The sequence below is a fragment of the Oncorhynchus nerka genome, unplaced genomic scaffold (genome assembly GCF_034236695.1).
Source record: "Oncorhynchus nerka isolate Pitt River unplaced genomic scaffold, Oner_Uvic_2.0 unplaced_scaffold_1___fragment_2___debris, whole genome shotgun sequence".
In the NCBI taxonomy this organism is placed as follows: domain Eukaryota; kingdom Metazoa; phylum Chordata; class Actinopteri; order Salmoniformes; family Salmonidae; genus Oncorhynchus; species Oncorhynchus nerka.
The window spans coordinates 54686-67033 of record NW_027040482.1 but is presented as its reverse complement, the minus strand read 5'-3'; the positions used below and the strand labels follow the sequence as shown (position 1 = coordinate 67033).

The following is a 12348-nucleotide window of genomic DNA, read 5'->3' as shown; positions in this document are numbered from 1 at the left end:
AGCCTTGTGAAAATAGTTAATCAAATCAGGCTGTGATCAGAGGGAGGTGAGAGTGAACAAAGCCTGGTACCACACAAACTAGGGATGGGCACGGTTATTAGAATATCCGAACGGACTTTAGTATTCCAATACTTTCATGAGTATTAATTTTTGCAGAAAACATGTATAGGCCCATTTTAACACTGAAAAGGCTTTATCTAAATAAAAATATCCATGTTACATACAAGGGTATACCATTTCAAATGATTAATTTATTAAAATCAAAGCGCCAAGGAGACTCTAGGTGTAGCAAGTGGAGTGAGTTCCCTAACGCAATGCAAGATGGAATAAAATTGCAGAAACATTTGCGAAAGGAAAAGGAGTAGGCTCAACCAACAGGTAGGCTGTTTAATCTGAATGGGGTTGAGGAGAAAGTGAATCATGTGGCCTCAATTAGCCTAGCTACACCCCACCGGGTGCACGTTGTCTTTTTACCCTAGCACTACACGGCTGATTTAAAATAATAAAAGCTTGATGACGAGTTGGCTATTTGAATCAGCTGTGTAGTGCTAGGGTGGGGTGGGGGACAGGACAGTTTGGAAAACCCTTGATTAGAGGACAGAGTGTCTAGCACACAAACAGAAAGGCTAATCAACAGCCTCTGTGTCATGTGCCACAGTCACCCAGCACCAACAGACAACACAAACAGAAGCTTTATACTCTGTTTACTGAGGTGGAGCACTGCTCTCAGATCAGCTTAATGACGAGCCAGAACCAGCCTGTGACTGCAGGTCGGACAAATCTCCCCAAACCTAAATAGCTGATTCAGAGAATATATCAGAGAGAAAATATAGAAGAATGAGAAGTTGCTTTAAAATATTCTCTCCCTCAGGAAGGTTCTTCATTCAAAGAAGCTGAGGGGAGATGTCATTTGAGCTGGAAACACCGCTCCCCCTCTTTCCTCCCCTTTCCCCCTCTTTTCTCCCCCTCCCCTCAGCTGCCACGACCAGAAACAGACAGTGTTGGTTTCACAGCTCCCACTAAACCACAGGGAACATACTTGTCACAGAGACAGACAGAAGGAAACATAGATAAAATGGTGTGTGAGAAAATGGTGTGTGAAAAAAGAGAGAAAGAGCAGACGATCCAATCCCACGACCTGTCAATCCCAAACTGTCATTAGCAGGCTCTCTTTGGTCTCTGGTGACTGGCCCAGGCAAACAGTGCAGACCTGACAGAGTGGAACCAGAGCAGAGGCAGACCCACTCCAGTGCCCTGGCCTCATCAACTCTGTGGCCTCAGTGTTTGAGCTGGGCTCCTATTTCCTTCTGTGGTGCTCATGGTCTCACCATAAGGGTTCAGGAGGCGGTTTGTTTCGGTCAGGGTTGTATTTGTGAAAAAACTGCCCCGTAAACACACAAAAATGGCAACTGTCCACTGGCCTGACCACAGCAAGGCGTGGGCCATCTGAACTCCTCTGAACCCTCAGAGCCACAGAATCAACAATGAGGCGGAGCAGACTGAGGCACGGAGCCGTGTCAGACTACTTCACCATGCAGAGCAGTGGCAGCTCAGCTAAACCAGGGATTACTGCAGCTACCTGGGTTAGAATTGGCTCATTTCCCATGGAAACTGAATCCATCAGTCTGCAGATGAGATCAGAATGTGATGAGGTCAGGCACTCCTCTCCATGCCTGCACATGGCTCGCTGAGAGACAGGGTCCTTTTCCATGACTGCATGGCAAAGCCTGAGGAACCACACACACTCGGTCCACCTCTAATAAGTGAAATACAGTAGCAGGAATTAAGTAGCAATCATTTTTGCATCACACACACACAGCCTGGACAAGAGACAACCCACAGAGAATTTACCCATAAACCTCATTCCCATTTTTCCCTTACCCAGCCCTCATTCAAAGCCCAGTTAAAGCAGTTTCTCCCTTCCTCCATCTATCTCCCTTTGTCTTGCTTTAACCTTTCTCCAGCACATATTCACTCAGTACAGAAGATGTTGGTTGCCATTATACCAGTCATCATAAACTGCTCGTCTCAGTTGGTTACAAGTTTATGATCATATCAGATTAGTGAACAAACAAGACTCTCTGTCCGTCTCTGCCACCTCACCTGATCCATACTGCACACACCTGGCCACGGAGACAGATCTGATGAATAACCATTTGTAAAGTCGCCATTTACTTTAACAATAATGCGCTCAAAATACACACACCTGTATACTATTTTGTATGGATTTCTGAAACCAATAGAAATAAATGATCTGAAAGGACTGCGCAATTATCCTAAAATTAAATCTCAGTTAAACTTCAGGCAGCCAGGTCCTCAGGTCTCAATGCAAAGAGAAACAAGAAACATGGATGAGTTTGTTTTAAGAGAAGTACACGGAAATTGATAAGTAAGAAAAAAAGTCTGAAAAAAAAATGACAGGTATTCAGAGGAGTAGACCTAGGTCTGTTAGAGTGGAAGAACTAGAATATGTCATTTACCTTCTTGGCTCTGCTGCCTGTCTGTCACCCTCTCTCACTCTCGTAGTCAGGACGTCCTATACCCTGCCTCTACTCTCAGTCACACACACACACAGGCCACTCCCTCCACTTCCCCTCCCTTTCTGTCACCACAGGGCTCCTTCTCAGACCCTCCCTCCCTCCTTCCTTCCTTCCTTGTCTATATTCAATTCAATTCAAGGTGCTTTATTGGCATGGGAAACATATGTTAACATTGCCAAAGCAAGTGAAGTAGATAATATACTAAAGTGAAATAAACAATAAAAATGAACAATAAACATTACACTCACAGAAATTACAAAAGAACAAAAGACATTTCAAATGTCATATTACGTATATATACACAGTGTTGTAACGATGTGCAAATGGTTGAAGTACAAAGGGGAAAAATAAATAACAAATATGGGTTGTATTTACAGTGGTGTTTGTTCTTCACTGGTTGCCCATTTCTTGTGGCAACAGGTCACAAATATTGCTGCTGTGATGGCACACTGTGGAATTTCACCCAGTAGAGTTTATCAAAATCGGGTTTGTTTTCAAATTCTTTGTGGATCTGTGTAATCTGAGGGAAATATGTCTCTCTAATATGGTCTTACATTTGGGAGGAGGTTAGGAAGTGCAGCTCAGTTTCCACCTCATTTTGTGAGGTGACATAGCCTGTCTTCTCTTGAGAGCCAGGTCTGCCTACAGTGACCTTTCTCGATAGCAAGGCTATGCTCACTGAGTCTGTACCTAGACAAAGCTTTCCTTAATTGTGTGTCAGTCACAGTGGTCAGGTATTCTGCCACTGTGTACGCTCTGTTTAGTGCCAAATAGCATTCTAGTTTGCTCTATTTTTTTGTTAATTACTTGACACATTGGAAATAATAATCTTTCTGTTTTCTCATGATTTGGTTGGGTCTAATTGAGTTTCTGTACTGGGGCTCTGTTTGTGTTTTTGAAAAGAGCCCCAGGACCAGCTGGCTTAGGGGACTCTTCTCCAGGTTTATCTCTCTGTAGGTGATAGCTTTGTTATGGAAGGTTTGGGAATCACTTCCATTTAGGTGGTTGTAGAATTTAGCGGCTCTTTTCTAGATTTTGATAATTAGCGGGTATTGGACTAATTCTGCTCTGCATGCATTATTTGGTGTTGTACGTTGTACACAGAGGATATGTTTGCAGAATTTTTGCAGAAATAGCTAAATGTATTTAAAATCGAAACAATTCTGTGAACTGTCTTGTGCAATTTTAAATTGAAACAATACCGGTTAGCAAAGGTGTCCTCTACCTAGAGATGACGTGCAGGAGCTTGCAGGGATTTGTAGTCTTGCATGATTTCTACTTTGATGTGAATGATCATTTTAGAATCAGAGTAAATCGAGCCGAATATATTGATAAAAGTCACCTTGTCTGAGAGAGAATAACATGGTAATCAAAACGTCACGGCAGGGTAAACCTACACGAAACACAGCCCTTATTTTAAGTGAATCTAAAATTCCCTATGGGAAAAATGAATGGTGGAAAACTGATTGGAACCATTTCCCTGTTTGACCGCTAGGTTTTATGGGTATTATGACACCTTTACTTTAGGGCTCTATACAAGTTAGCAGGTCGCCTGGTTGAAAATTTACATTTGACACACTTTTTCTTTGTTTCTGCCAAATTATGCTCCATTGTTTTTGCAAGTACAGAGTCTGCCTTAATTGGCATGTTACTTCAGACTAAATAGAAATTTAGAATTTAACCGCTGCACTTAGACTACATTAAACAAATAAATATTATTTTTGTCCCACAAAAGTTATTTCTTCAAGCCAAAATTCCTTCACCCATACAGTAATTACAGTTTAGAGCTGCAACGTGTACAAAATGCACTTTCCTTACTGGCCAGAAGGAAACTTTTACCTCAGCCAACCCCTCTCAATTTAAGCATGTTCATTATAAACATAGTAATCAATAACCACTAGCAGGCCCACTGGTGTCTGGAAAAAAAACAGAGCATGCAGCAACAGGCTATTCTGAGGGCAAAAGAGGGTACAACTCAATATTAGGAAGGTGTTCCTAATGTTTTGTACACTCGGTGTATGTGTCAGCAGCTGCTTGCTACACTCAGTTGTCTGTAGTTGTCTGCCATAGACCTCTACTCCCTGTGTGTGTGCACACACGTGTCTCAACTATAGGCCATTATCTGGGGCCTCCATCTGCCCCAGGACAATCAAGCGTAGCTCAAAGAGATCCGCTCCTGTGATGTGTGGAAGGAGCCCTGCTGCTGGTGGCTGCGGTTGTTGTTGTTGGCCACGGCCCCATTACAGAGGGAGCAGACTGACTGAAGACAGACTGCTGGAGCACAGCTGGTGGGCTGGTGGTGTCCGTCTGCCCCCATTACCTCACCCTCTCCTCTGCTCTCCCCTTCACCCCACCTGTAGCCCCAGGTGGAGGGGCCAGAACAGCCCCTCCACCTGAGAGGAAGCAGTCAGTATGCCCCACAACCCCAAAAATGCTATTGCTACTTCCCGTCTAGAACCTCAGTTGAAGGTACCCAGGTAAGGATAAGCTATTCATTTCATGAGGAAGCTTTTCAGATTCATAGTACCAGCGCCATTGCTAACTAGCATCGCTGGTCCCATTGTTCAGAATTCTTCCTAATTTTACTTAAGTTATGGGATATTACAATCCTTTTTCTTTTTTACCCCCTTTTGGTGGTATCCAATTGTTAGTAGTTACTATCTTGTCTCATCGCTACAACTCCCGTACGGGCTCGGGAGAGACGAAGGTCGAAAGCGATGCTTCCTCCGAAACACAACCCAACCAAGCCGCACTGCTTCTTAACACAGCGCGCATCCAACCCGGAAGCCAGCCGCACCAATGTGTTGGAGGAAACACCGTGCACCTGGTGACCTGGTTAGCGTGCACTGTGCCTGGGCCCGCCACAGGAGCCACTAGTGCGCGAGTCACTAGTATACACAGGAGTCGCTAGTACACACTGAGCTCAGACATTGGCTCAAATATACAATGCATATGGGACACACTGGTCACTTTAATAATTGGAACACTAGTCACTTTAATAATGTTTAAATACTTTGCATTACTCATCTCATATGTATATACTGTATTCTATCCTATTCTACTGTATCTTAGTCTATGCTGCTCTAACAATGCTCTTCCAAATATTTATATATTCTTAATTCCATTCCTTTACCTTAGATTGTGTGTATTGTTACATATAACTGCACTGTTGGAGCTAGAAACACAAGCATTTCGCTACACACGCAATAACATCTGCTAAACACGTGTATGTGACAAATAAAATTGTATTTGATCAACTACAGACACAGTCAAGAACAAGAACAGGCACATACATAGTATTGCATACAACCTTTATAGAAGGTGCCAGCCACTAATTCTCATCTGCTAGATGTGTGGGCTGAACTATTCCCTCCAGCCTCTTACAATTGCATAGTTTAACACAATACTAAAGTCAGTATTTGGTGCCAACATCTATGACAAACAAAACCAGATTAAGGAAATACAGTTTAGGAAGAAACAAAAGGTGACCTAAGCCATTAACTGACCTAAAAGCAACCAAGACAGGACTTCTAATTAAGATCACTTTATTGGTCAAATGCCCACAAGGTCCAACCGAAATTTGACTTCCGCTCTTAACCCAACACCTCCGAAAGACATATACTGTTTTTAACGGAGAAGTGCAGGGGGGCTGCCACACTGGGATGGGGGAGCTGTTGTGGGGGGTTAAGTGCCTTGCTCAATGGCACAATGGCATCTAAGATTTGATAGCAGCAAAAACCCTCTGGTTGCCTGCTCACATCCTAACAGATCATTCCCATTGGACCCAGGATTCGAACCGGCAACCCTTCGTTGCTGGCTCGCCTATTTTACCGCTAGATTACCTGCCGCCGCAGGTACTAGAGCGTTAAGCATTGTTCTGTCATAGTAACTCCGGCTGAGCATGTAGCCTAACCCCCATCACCAACCCAATTTCTACAGGAATGACAGCATACAATAAGAACAAACTGTTTCCCCAATAGGGATGCTGTCTTTTGAAGTGCGGGGGTGAGTGGAGACAAACTGATCAAGCAACAATAAGATTAGCATCTGGCCCCAGGCGAGCTGCTCTTAGAGACTATGTTGTTGTTTAACAGAGATGTCTCTAAGCATTATCAACACATTAAGCTCATCAGGCAACCTGCAATGCTTTCACAGGATAAAATATAGGATTTCATCTTGAAGTATTACGGTTGTGAATACAGTAGTTCACTTCACTGACCACAAGGGGGGCTCTCCTGACCACATTTTTAAAGGGCTTCTGACATGCAAAGCCCCAAGCCTCTGAAAGAAGAGAGAAAGCAAGAGAGGAGGAGGAGGTTGAATGGGAGAGAGACTACATTGCTTTTCTCTTCCATTCTCCGACACAGCCAGAAACAGACAAACACACACACAGCTCTGGTTGCCACACATAATCAAACGTTTTAATTTCCCTTCAGTGTGACTGACATAAGTGTGTGGAGAGTGACAGCCTGGGTAAATAGTAGTGTGTAAAATGACAGGCCTGGCTCGCAGGGTGTTCATATGACCAAGGATTTACTGTCTTCACTAAACACCAGAGCACATTTCCTCTCTGTCTCTGTGTCTACAAGGCCAGAAATGAATGGGGTTTAAAGAATGAAAATACATTCCTTGTGTCGCTATACATTCCCTCGCTATACTTTTCTTCTCCCCACATCCCTCACTGTACTTTGCCTGCTCCCCCACTTCCTTGCTGTACTGTCACTGCTCCCCCACTGTACTCCCCTGCTCCCCCACTTCCTTGCTGTACTGTTCCTGCTCCCCCACTCCCTCGCTGTACTGGCCCTGCTCCCCCACTCCCTCGCTGTACTGGCCCTGCTCCCCCACTCCCTCGCTGTACTGGCCCTGCTCCCCCACTCCCTCGCTGTAATCACCGCTACTCCCCCACTGTACTTTGACTGCTCCCCCACCCCCTCGCTGTACTTTTACTGCTCCTCCACCTCCCTCGCTGTACTGGCCCTGCTCCCCCACTCCTCGCTGTAATCACCGCTACTCCCCCACTGTACTTTTACTGCTCCCCCACCCCCTCGCTGTACTTTTACTGCTCCCCCACCTCCTCGCTGTACTTTTACTGCTCCCCCACCCCCTCGCTGTACTTTTACTGCTCCCCCACCTCCCTCGCTGTACTTTTACTGCTCCCCCACTTCCCTCGCTGTACTTTGCCCCCCACCACCCTCTCTGTAATCACACCTCCTCCCCCACCCCCTCGCTGTACTTTGCCTTCTCCCCCACCTCCCTCGCTGTGATCACCCCTACTCCCCCATCTCCCTCGCTGTACTTTTCCTACTCCCCCACCTCCCCTCGCTGTACTTTTGCGGCCCCCCCACCTCCCCTCGCTGTACTTTTGCGGCCCCCCACCTCCCCTCGCTGTACTTTTGCGGCCCCCCACCTCCCCTCGCTGTACTTTTCTTACTCCCCCAACTCCCTCTCTGTAATCACTCCTACTCCCCCACCTCCCCGCTGTACTTTGCCTTCTCCCCCACCTCCCCCGCTGTACTTTTCCTACTCCCCCACCTCCCCTCGCTGTACTTTTCCGGCTCCCCTCGCTGTACTCCCCCCACCTCCCTCGCTGTACTTTTCCAGCTCCCCCAACTCCCTCTCTGTAATCCAGCCTGCTCCCCCAAATCCCTCTCTGTAATCACGCCTGCTCCCCCAACTCCCTCTCTGTACTTTTACTGCTCCCCAACCTCCCTCGCTGTACTTTTCCTACTCCCTAACCTCCTGGCTGTACTTTTCCTACTCCCCAACCTCCTCGCTGTACTTTTCCTTCTCCCCCACCTCCCTCGCTGTACTTTTCCGGCTCCCCCACCTCCCCTCGCTGTGCTTTTCGGCTCCCCCACCTCCCTCGCTGTACTCCCCCCCACCTCCCTCGCTGTACTTTTCCAGCTCCCCACACTCCCTCGCTGTAATCACTTCTGCTCCCCCACCTCCCTCGCTGTCTTTACCTGCTCCCCCACCTCCCTCGCTGTACTTTCCTACTCCCCCACCTCCCTCGCTGTACTTTTCTGCTCCCCCACCTCCCTCGCTGTACTTTTACTGCTCCCCACCTCCTCGCTGTACTTTTATTGCTCCCCCACCTCCCTCGCTGTACTTTTACCGCTCCCCCACCTCCCTCGCTGTACTTTTCCGCTCCCCCACCTCCCTCGCTGTACTTTTTCCGCTCCCCCACCTCCCTCGCTGTACTTTTCCGCTCCCCCACCTCCCTCGCTGTACTTTTCCGGCTCCCCCACCTCCCTCGCTGTACTTTTCCGGCTCCCCCACCTCCCTCGCTGTACTTTTCCGACTCCCCCACCTCCCTCGCTGTACTCCTCCCCCACCTCCCTCGCTGTACTTTTCCAGCTCCCACAATCCCTCGCTGTAATCACTTCTGCTCCCCCACCTCCCTCACTGTCTTTACCTGCTCCCCCACCTCCCTCGCTGTACTTTCCTACTCCCCTACCTCCTCGCTGTACTTTTCTGCTCCCCCACCTCCCTCGCTGTACTTTTACTGCTCCCCCACCTCCCTCGCTGTACTTTTACTGCTCCCCCACCTCCCTCGCTGTACTTCCCTGCTCCCCCAACTCCCTCGCTGTACTTTTCTGCTCCCCCACCTCCCTCGCTGTACTTTTACTGTTCCCCCACCTCCCTCGCTGTACTTTTCCTGCTCCCCTACCTCCCTTGCTGTACTTTTCCTGTTCCCCCACCTCCCTCGCTGTACTTTTCCTGTTCCCCCACCTCCCTCGCTGTACTTTGCCTGCTCCCCCACCTCCCTCGCTGTACTTCACCTGCTCCCCCACCTCCCTCGCTGTACTTTTACCTGCTCCCCCCCCCATCCTGCATCTCTGTACTCACTCCTGCTCTACCACCTCCCTCTCTTTCTCCCCCATCTCTGTACTCACCCCTGTTCCCAGGCTGCTTTGGAGCTCCAGGCCCTCAAACTCCAGACAACGGCCGGTGGTCCTCCCTTTCTCCCATGTACCTGAAACACACACCACAAGCAACTGGTTACACACAACACACACACCTCAGCTGAGCCATAAAACTTGAGCACAGAGTGAGACAAGGAGGCCTGTGTGGTTACTCTGGTGATGACTGAGTATTGATAAGGGGGAAGAGGATCCAAACCTATCAAATATTCTCATCAGGCAGCAGGGGAGCGCTGTGTACCTGCTCCCTGGAGGAAGGGTGTGTATGCTGGGGGCCTCATACAGACCAGATAGAAGCAAGGAATGGCAGGAATGAACTGCACCACCATCACAGGTAGGATCTGCACCCGCTGCCCATGAGTGCTGTACAGATTCACACATGTCAGAGGTAGAGAAGCGCTGCCTCACCCCTGAAACTGGGTCCCACCTAGAACACCAGGGATCTGTCCAGGATCTACATGCTGTGCTTTCTACCTCCACTTCTTCCTCTGTACTCACCCTGCTGCTCCTCGTCTCGGAGGCGGCGGATGGCAGCTCTGATCAGTTTCCTCTCCTCATACTCATTGGCACCGCGCAGCTGACAGACAGGAGAGCCAATATAACACAGGGACAGTGATGCTCAGAACCATTCATGACAAACTCAGAAGGACATATATAGAGCTGCAGAAACAGATGAGAAAAACAGGCTGACTAGTAATATAACCATCTAGTCACTAGTCTAGGAAAGTGTGTGCCTATGGAGGCTCGTCTATGGCCTACCGGAGGCTCGTCTATGGCCTACCGGAGGCTCGTCTATGGCCTACGGGAGGCTCGTCTATGGCCTACGGGAGGTTCGTCTATGGCCTACGGGAGGTTCGTCTATGGCCTACGGGAGGTTCGTCTATGGCCTACGGGAGGTTCGTCTATGGCCTACGGCAGGTTCGTCTATGGCCTACGGCAGGTTCATCTATTGCCTATGGAGGCTTGTGAAATATTAGTATTGATGATGTCTAACAGTAAATTCACAAGTAGTGTGTGTGGTGCACATCCACTCCCTCACCAGTCCAGTCAGCTCCTCAATGTCCTGGATGGCTTGTAGTTTCACAGAGAGCACGTCTAGGGAGCCCCCCAATTCTGACCTGAGATACAGAAACACACACTGACACATCAGTGCTGCTTATATGATAGTTGGTGATGTTTGAACCTGCACATATTAGGGTTGCCCGAGGGGCAGTGTAATCCACATTGGGAGACATCATACAGTGTTGTGGACCTCACTGCTCCACTCTGAACTATAGCGTGTGACGGGCAGGCGGTGGAGTAACCCAAGATGCCAGACAGTTTTTCTTAGATGGGAAAAAATGTCATGCTTCGGATAAAGAGATTCCCCAGCATGAGAAACACGTAAAGGAGAGAAGCACACAGCCTGGCAAAGACTTCTTCTTCCTCCTCTCCATCCTTGTATATCTATCTGCCTCTCTTTCCCTCTCGCCTCACCTTATTGGGATTGGAGGAAGTGTGGAAGTTGGAAGAGAATATATTTTACATTCCGCGAGTGAGTAGCAAAGAATAACGTTGCTTTCAGAAGGCTTTTGTTTATGTGCGCGCCCGTGCCTGCACATGTGGTTTATACACATATTCCACCAGCTTTGAAGGGGCATGTCCTGTTATTTTTGTTACCCAAGTAATCTAACTACCACAGCAAATATAACTAATTTAACAGTCATTGTTCCTAATGTGATCCAGTAGGAGTAGATGTAGGAGCTTAGGGCCATTGTCCTCATGTTGGGGATCTGGGAGGTCTAAAGTGCAGCCCAGAACAGGAGTCAGCTAGGAGCAGCGGTCTGCTGGAGCCCTGGCTGTCTGCTGGAGCCCTGGCTGTCTGCTGGAGCCCTGGCTGTCTGCTGGAGCCCTGGCTGTCTGCTGGAGCCCTGGCTGGCTGCTGGAGCCCTGGCTGGCTGCAGTAAAGCTGCTGTAGTAAAGCCAGTCATTAATTAGCAGAGGAGGAGGAGTAAGCCGCCCACAGGGCTTGGCCTAGACGCTCCAGCCGCAACTCACTCACTACCATTACTGCCCAAAGAAAACAAATACAAACTACAATGATGATGATGGGCACACAAAATGATGTTCGCCTGTTAACCCTGTTCCTAATTGGATTCTAATAAATACAAACTGGTGTAATAAACAGACAGGAAGCGGAGGTGGCGCTAAGGCAAAGTCATCCGTTTTCGTCCGTCTGCGTGGCATGACGGGTACTGGCGGTTGCAAATCATTGAACCAGTAAATACTAAAGCCTGCTGTAACGGGTCAATAATGAATAATGAAATACAAATAAATAAAATGAACGCAAACGACTGCATTGACGTCTTTACCTCCAGGATATGGCTTCCAGCTGCCTAATAAAATGGGTGTGCTTTCGTCTGTAGGCTATGCCAGTGATACTGTTAGGGATATCAAATTAGAAATGTATGAGAATACATAAATGTTACACAGGTGTGTATTCGCATAACGAAAAATAGAAAATTTGTTCTTCCACCTCCCGTCTCTACTATGGTTTTTCCGATCTGCAGTGTCGTGGCCCAAATTCCCTGAAGGCATCCCTGGAGAATGATTTTTTATTTATTTAACCTTAAATTTAACTAGGCAAGTCAGTTAAGAACAAATTCTTATTTTCAATGATGGCCTAGGAAGAGTGGGTTAACTGCCTTGTTCAGGGGCAGAACGACAGATTTTTACCTTGTCAGCTCAGGGATTCGATCTTGCAACCTTTCGGGTAGAAGTCCAACGCTCTAACCACTAGGCTACCTGCCGCCCCAGAAGGAGATGGAATGCTTTATATGGGTTTGTGTGCTTGTTGTCTCAGTCTCCAGGCAACTCACCTGGACTGGTACAATCTGTAATAGGTA

General features: G+C 47.7%; 1 protein-coding gene across 6 annotated transcripts in view; it reads right to left on the bottom strand.

The window, feature by feature from the left end:
- LOC115140087 (smoothelin-like) overlaps nt 1-12348 on the bottom strand; it is an 80164-nt gene that overhangs the window by 48051 nt on the left and 19765 nt on the right. For 5 of the 6 annotated variants that reach the window (XM_029678159.2, XM_029678163.2, XM_029678161.2 and 2 more), the window contains exons 3-5: nt 10503-10581; nt 9962-10040; nt 9437-9516 (exon numbers count right to left, since the gene is read on the bottom strand). In XM_029678159.2, coding sequence (XP_029534019.2) covers nt 9437-9516; nt 9962-10040; nt 10503-10581 — 238 coding nt within the window. Of the gene's footprint in view, nt 1-2480; nt 2557-9436; nt 9517-9961; nt 10041-10502; nt 10582-12348 lie in introns of those variants that run through there. The other variant, XM_029678162.2, reaches the window with a different exon arrangement.